Here is a 7,058-nt window from a genome sequence, read left to right as displayed (position 1 = left end):
GGTCTAGCACTGGGGCATTTGATGGGGAGCGCCAGGTTTTGAAGGCAATGTTTAGAGCAAAGCAGTTGTACGATGTTCGGTTTTTACCCACGAAAATGAACCTTCAAATAGCTGAGAAAACACCAACGCTGAAGGCTCAAAAGCCGGGCTGTACATGGAAAGTGCTCATTTAGGCTTTGGAGGCCAATGCATGAGTTTTGTGTCGGCTGCATGGGGGATGCTGGCTCTCTGTTACTGAAGCACATTGGTACCAGCTGGCAACGCCTGGGCAACTGCTGTCAGCAAACCCAGGAGTGGCAGAGAGGGGACTGGCGGGCAGCTGGGCAGACAGGCGACGCTGCAGACAACCTGCAGGCTCTTTTTTTTTGGCAAACATGAGCAGTGTGAATGCTGGTTGTGCCCACAACTGGGCCTGCACCCCAAGGTTAAGCTCAGAAAGGCAGTGGTGACCCCATCACACAACATTTCTGCAGCACCTCTCTCTTTTTCACCTCCCAGGGTTGCCAGCCTGCCCTAGGCAGGACCTGGAGATCCTGCAATGTCCCCAGTTGTCCTCTACATTGGTGGTCTCAGCTCTTACCTGGCTTGGGATGTCCTGTGTGACACCAAAAGTGGGTTTGCAGCACCATACCACCTCCTGAGAAGCATCTCCTGGGGCTGGGCAGGAGGCAGCACTGTGCCATAATACAAGTGGACCAGGGCATCTGTGCCTGTGTGCCCCACACATGGCCTGGGATGGAGACCAGCCAGTCTCTCCTGCAGCTCCCCAGAAAAGAGCCTTTCCCTCACTCATGAGTAAGTTCCTGCAGAGTAATACGTTCATAAACACCATCTGGGCTTCAAGCCATCCTTGAAGCAATAGGGACGAAGGTGGGGAGGTCTCTTACCATGGCTTTCTCATCTCTACTGGTGATAAGCATGTTCAGACACTGGATCATCATTCAGCTTGACATGATGCAGCTCCAGTCTCCTGTCACTCTTGGGAGGACTCTCTTCCTGTGGGATCTCAAAGGTTCGTGTTGAATTTAACATCAGAAGTCTAGGGGTGAAAAGCTTATTTCATTTATGGCATCACTCTGGGAGCTGCTGCCAGGTTTATCTCTGCCTGGGGCCATCCCCAGAGGCAGCTGGGGGACAGAGGGCATGTCTACAAGCAGCACCTTCAGAAGATGCAGAACCAGAGCCTGTTCACGAGGCTGTGCTACATCACTCCTTTTGGGCAGCCCCTGTTTTTGCCCGTCTTCAGCCGCGGAGGAGCCCAGGGCTGCACCTCTGCCCATGCGAATGCCTAACTACGTGCACAAGGTGAAGGTGCACCAAGCAGTCATCCCAAAGCAGGCACACAGAGGGGCTGAGCATTCATGGTCAGTCTCTTCACACGAGGCACAGCAGAAGAAGGTCCAGCCAAGGCCAACAAGTCTGCAGTAAACTCTGGGGGTCCCACAAGGCAGGGAACCTGCTTGAAGCAGAAATCCCAGCCATGCCACGAGCAAGAGGGTTTTTTTTTTTTTCCAGGAGGGTTTGCTGGTAACCTCCAGGGTTATAAAGATGCTCCAGTAGCGAGGGGTGTAATCAACTCATTCAAGCTTTAATTTCGTCATGCAGCAGTCAGGGTCTCCTTCAGCGAGCAGAGGCTGCAGGGACTGAATCCCATCCCCTCCTGGCTGCTGAGAACCAGGAGCTTCCCTCCATCCTCCCCAAGCTGCTCCCACTCCCCCTTCCTCCTGCACAAGCCCTGGCACTCTGCCTTCCCGCCCCCACAGAAAGATCTGAGCTAGTCTGTGCAAAGAGCCAGTTTTATTCACAGGGGCACATGAGACATCAAGACAGCATAAAACATACAGGAAATATACAGGAAGGCTCTGCTTTTCATACAGGCAATCACTATTAACAATATTACAGAAAGAATAAATAAAAGTGATGTTGCTGCAGCAACCCACAAGGACGATGCTCTCCTCCGTTTGCCATGCGTGGCTGAGCCTGCAGATTTCATCCTCTGTGGCTGTGCTTCTTCAGTTTGAAAAATACTTCTGCAGCACCTTTGTTAAGAGCCCTGTCTCCTACAAGAAAAGGCACAACCGTGAGACGCTGCGTCCCATACACAGCCTCCACCGGCATCACCTGCTGGGTACCACAGGGCAGAAGATCAGACAAGTGTCCCACGCTGGACCATGATGGCACTTTAAGGGGTGGCTTGGGACAGCACATGAGAAGGAAAGAGCCAGGAGCCGGGCTCCTGCCTCCCGTTCTGTGCTCCAACAGCTGGTCCACAGCTGACAGACAGAGGCAAACTTCAGCAGCCCACTGAGACAGCAGCCACTGGGTTGGGCTTCAGGAACAAGAGCAGCCTCAGAGCAGCCTTCAGCAGAGCGCTATGCGAGAAGGCAAAAAGAGGGAAAAAAAATACAGCATGGGAGAGTTACAGAGGGATTCTGTGGCACTGTGTATTGTCCAGAGGTCCCAGAGTTACGCAGTGCGGCATCTGCCTTCACAAAGAAGGGCCCTCCCCCCACCCCTGGAGCCTCTCCACTCCACACACATGGTTTCACACAAATACTGCCACACACCCAAGAAGATGACAAGGGATGGGGACGATTCTCCTTTGCCAGCCAGATCCTTGTCACACATGGCAACAGGGTGGCACCGCGAAGCCTCAACGTGCTGAGAGCCAAGCCCTGCCTGCCACATGTGGTTAAAAAGACAAAACAGAAATCTTGGTTTAAAAATCCCTTCTGCTCTGCGTGACTTCAGCCATCACGAGCACAGAGCAACACATGGGCTCCCGCTTTGCAAAGGGACGGAAAACATCTTGAGGCAAAACCCAAGGGCAGCAGGCAGGGCTAACCCATGCGAAGGGAGAGCCAGCAAGGAGACCAAGCCCGGGGATATATTTAATGCTTAGAGGGGCCCCACAGAAAGGAAGAACCTGTTTGTGAATGATCAGCAAAACCCTCAGAAAAGGAAAAGCCCACCAGGTTTTTCAATAAAAGTCAAGTTCCCTGGATAGTTACGCTGCCACAAAGCACAGCACATGTGCTGGAGCAGCAGAGCAACACTCACAGAGCACTCCTGCCTTGCTGAGCAGGGGGGCCCAAGGAAAGGAGAAGCATCTTTGTTTTTTTTAAACCGAGTTGAAATGGAAGTGACAGATCCTGAGCAGGGGTGGGCAGTTTCACGGAGCAGAGCTATGAAACAGCTCGCTAGGCAGGTGGCGAGCACGGCACACAGATCAGCCCGAGCGCAGGCTGAGCGCTGACCCCAGGTGTCCAACAGTCACACTGAGGGAGAAAGCTGGCAGGGTGGCAGGAATTTGCATTGGCGTTCAGTCACCCACAACAGCAAGAGAAAAAAAAAAAAAAAAAGGTCCCACAGAAAAGTAGAACACAGGCAGCACTCAAAGGCACCAGTGAGAAACAGTCCTGTAATATCAACTGGGAGCTCAGGGGCAAGGATGCCCTGGGGGATGGGTGGCGAAGAAAGGAGCAGGAAGGCAGGAGTTGAGTCTAGTGAGGTGCTCAGAGGTGCCTGAAGGGCAGAATCAGACCCATCACCCAGCAAGGTCTTCACTGCCCCTGAGAAAACAGCTGGCACACCAGGGCAGTGGTCAAGGAGAGGCGAGAGGCTTCAGGAGGAGAAGGTGAGGGGTAGGAGCCAGCTGAGCTGTGATGCCATGAGTGTGCAGGGAACTCCACCTCCCACCAGAGAGGCATCAGGGCAGTGAGGCAGGCAGCTGGCCAGCATCTGCTCGACCACGAGCTGAATTGCCCTCTGGCAGCAGAGCTCTGACGCCCAGCACATAGGCAATAAGGCTGACGTCCAGCGCTGGGTGCTGTCCCCAGCCAGGACCTGCCTTTGAGCACCAGGAATGAGCACCAATAGGGCACCAGCACCCAGATGGCAGCCTAAGACCAGCGCTCAGGGCAGCCTCTGCCCAAGCACATCTGCAGCGCGAGCAGTGACCGTGCGACTTACCTACACAGAAGAGAGCCACAGGGACGGCTTTTATCAAATGCACATTGCACGCTCACGAACATCTTAGTGGACAAGGCAGGGCAGCACATCCACCAACACTCCCATCATCTCAGGCAGTTCATGCAGCAAATACCTTCCTCCTCCCAGCTCCCCAGGGAGGATGGAGAGGGGTCCAGGACCTTCACAGCCCTCTCCTCCCTTTCAGCTGCATCTGAGAAGCAAGAGCTGCAGCAGTGCAGCAGTCACAGCACACAGCATCTGAAGGGGAGCAGGGTGGGCTGGTGTCTTCAGCCATGCCCAGCTGTAGCTTCATGATGGAAAGCCCTCTGTCCCAATGGGACAGCCTCAATTTACCTCAGTCTGCCAAAACCGACTCAAGAAAGCGCTTGAACCATCAGTGCCACTCAGACTCGCATCCCTACAACTCTGCTCCACTTATGCCTTCCCAGGAGCAAGCACTGCCTAAACCTGGATAACAGAAGTAGCTTTACCTGTGAGCAGTGTTACTGGATAGCTCCTCAAGTACAGCACCTCAGCGGGACAGCACATGCAGGATCCACCTAAGAGGATTTCATACCTTTTAGGCTCTCAGCTACTTCTTGCAGTGACTAGAAAGGGTGAGACACCAAGGAAGTGCACGTGAGGCAATGGACAAGTAGAGCCACAGGGATCGAGCAATTCCATCTCCGCACCCTGCGTGAGGATCTGTGTGGGTGCACTGCTCCCACGGGCAGGTTTTCCACTGGGAGTTGGGTGAGGTCCGAGGCAAAAGCCACACCAAGGATGCTGAGGATCTGCTGACACACTGCGGGACTATCGCAGCTCCTGCGAGCTCCCCAAGACCCGCTCTGCAGTGGTACAACTGACGCACACCTCCCCTCTGCAAGCCAAGCTAACAAAGCTACATGCCCCTCAGTCATGAAGGATCCTGACCACAGCAACACAAACCCAGGATGGGGACATCAGAAGCCCAAGACCTCTTTGCAGGACAGACTCCTTTCCTCAGGTGTATGGAACTGTGTCCCTCGTGACCCCTCTCTACAGAAATAGAGGGGAGAAAGGATTTCCCTGTCCCTGCAGCGGCTGGAAAAGGGGACATTTCACAGCAGCCACAGTGGCCAACCATTCTCTTCTGCATCTGCCCAAGGAAGACCCAGATGCTTATTAATAACCCCGGGGCTGGAGATCACCACTACCACAGCTCCATAGCAGCATCCCTTGCTCATCCTCACACCCTTCCCAAGCACTTGGGACTACTGCCCAGCTAGATACAAACCTATGGTGACGTCTCGTCTGCCTCTTTGTGGTTGATCTTAGGAAGTGGTTTAAGAAGAGCTAACAGGAGCAGAAGGGGGGAGCACACCTCTAGCAGCCGTGCAGATACTCCCACTTCCAGCAAGGCTGGCTGCTGCAAATTAGCACTTCCACCACCTCCCTACTCAGAGCATCTCCCTCCATCTCAGTCAATATTCACCTGGTCAGTGAGATCGTATTTCCCTTGGTTCTCATTCAAAAGTCTTTCTTGCAAGAGGATTTTCAGGAGCTCACGGGTAAGCAGTTCCATCACGTCCTCCAGCAAGGCTCTGAGAGAGGGACGGAAGGCCACTGGCACCACAGGCTCCTCCGGCGACTCCAGGTGTGGGGAGCCCATGATGCTCTTCTTCCCCATGAAGTGACCTGCAACACCGCACAACACGCTTGTGTGTGGGCACAAGCACCCAGGGGGCGAGCGGCAGGGTCTCCAGCCGAGCTCTGCTCCCTCACGCCAACAAGAAGTACCCAGCAAACCCAACACCTAAACTGGCGAGTACCGCACAGTGAGGAGAAACCAAGAAATCCCGTGTCCTCATTCCACACGGGACTTTGGGGAAGCTTTTCTCTCCCACTGGTGGGACCGCTGGAGTCAGAGAGATGCCGGGCTCCTCACCGAGAGGTGTGGATGGAGGTTGCCCCATCCCTGCCCTGGTCTTCTCCTGCCCCCCCAGGTGCTGCCGCACGGAACGCCCCGGGGAGCAGGGGCGGGATCGGACACCTCGTGTCCCACAGCCGCTCCGCGACACGCGTGTCCGTGTCCCCGTCCCCGGTTACCTGTGGCCCAGAGGTTGCCGCGGGGGTTGACCTTGATCTTGGCCGCCTGGCTGCGGTGCTCGGCGAAGTCGAGGTGCACGGCGGCCCCCAGCGCCGCGCCGCACAGCAGCAGCAGGAGGCAGCGCAGCGCCGCCGCCATGGCCGCCCCGGCGGGAACCGGTCCCGCCGCCGCCGCCGCCGCCTCGCCTTATAGAGCGGGGCCGGCACCGGGGGTGGGGCCGCGGCGCGCACCGCCCGCCCCTCACCCCCCCGCCCCGGGCCGCCGCTGGGGTCCCCGCCCTCGCTCAGCCCCGGGCTCACCCCTCGTCCCTCTGTCAGACCCCGTTCGCTGCCCCCCGGCACCACGCTCGTCCCGCCGCCGCCCCGAGCCCTCTCACTTCACCCCGCCGGATACGACGCGAGCCGGTGCCACTCGGCGCGGCTGCCCTGCCCTCACCCGCAAACCCGGGTGGGTTTGCCCCTGCACCCCGTTAGCTCCTGCTCCGCCATCTGCCCAGGAATGCGCTCCGTGATGTTAGAAGTGGCCTGGCGAGGACATCGGCCAGCACCCAGGGCCACCTCCCAGCAGCCTTGGGCTCACAGATTTTTGTGGGCCGAGCTCTCCCAGCAGCAACCGCCCTAACCCTCATCCACCGCTGGTGATGCTCTCTGAACCCCACCTCCACGGCCTGGGAGGCCTCGTTGGTGAAGACCAAGGCACCTCAGCTTTGTATCTGCTACCATTTGCAGTGGTGCCTTCGTGAACATCCTCCTGCTTCAGCTTTCTACAGCTGGTCTGTTGAGACGTACAGGAAACATCAGGTTGTTGTATCTTCTACTAGTTGTAGAAGATTACAACTGCAGTCGTACTTTAAAAGTGCTACTTTAGTTATAGAGCATCTGCTGTTCCTTGCACATCTCACAAACTGAGCTTTGGCTTCCCTGAAGTGGTTCTTACAAGCCCAGGTAACATTTCTGTATGCTTATATGCTTATGCATATGTATATTTCCTCTCCATG

The 7,058-nt window shown here is 56.0% G+C and overlaps 1 protein-coding gene across 2 annotated transcripts; it reads right to left on the bottom strand.

Moving 5' to 3' along the window:
* Positions 1-1,780: 1,780 nt before the first annotated feature.
* On the bottom strand, positions 1,781-6,214 carry NMB (neuromedin B). 2 transcript variants are annotated; one of them, XM_086757509.1, is made up of 4 exons: positions 6,061-6,214; positions 5,447-5,649; positions 2,251-2,372; positions 1,781-2,062 (listed from the first exon to the last, which is right to left on the bottom strand). In XM_086757509.1, exons 1-4 carry the CDS (start codon positions 6,197-6,199, stop codon positions 1,990-1,992), a joined length of 537 nt encoding a protein of 178 aa, XP_086613635.1. In that variant the 5' UTR covers positions 6,200-6,214; the 3' UTR covers positions 1,781-1,989. The 2 variants fall into 2 exon arrangements, with proteins under 2 accessions (XP_086613635.1, XP_086613634.1); XM_086757508.1 differs by lacking the exon at positions 2,251-2,372 and having other exon boundaries at positions 1,781-2,060.
* Positions 6,215-7,058: the final 844 nt, after the last annotated feature.

Source organism: Chlamydotis macqueenii, chromosome 12 (genome assembly GCF_036417535.1).
Source record: "Chlamydotis macqueenii isolate bChlMac1 chromosome 12, bChlMac1.mat, whole genome shotgun sequence".
NCBI lineage: Eukaryota > Metazoa > Chordata > Aves > Otidiformes > Otididae > Chlamydotis > Chlamydotis macqueenii.
Note: the sequence above shows the minus strand (reverse complement) of the source record. Positions and strands in the feature narration are given on the sequence as shown.

What these genes read in the sequence shown, in the direction of transcription:
- NMB (XM_086757509.1), bottom strand. Translation starts at nt 6,199, where the DNA reads ATGGCGGCGGCGCTGCGCTGCCTCCTGCTGCTGCTGTGCGGCGCGGCG. An exon ending in CGGCAACCTCTGGGCCACAG is followed by an intron (nt 5,650 to 6,060) that starts GTAACCGGGGAC and finishes GCGGTGTTGCAG; the next exon opens with GTCACTTCATGGGGAAGAAG. An exon ending in AATACGATCTCACTGACCAG is followed by an intron (nt 2,373 to 5,446) that starts GTGAATATTGAC and finishes CTTCTCGCATAG; the next exon opens with CGCTCTGCTGAAGGCTGCTC.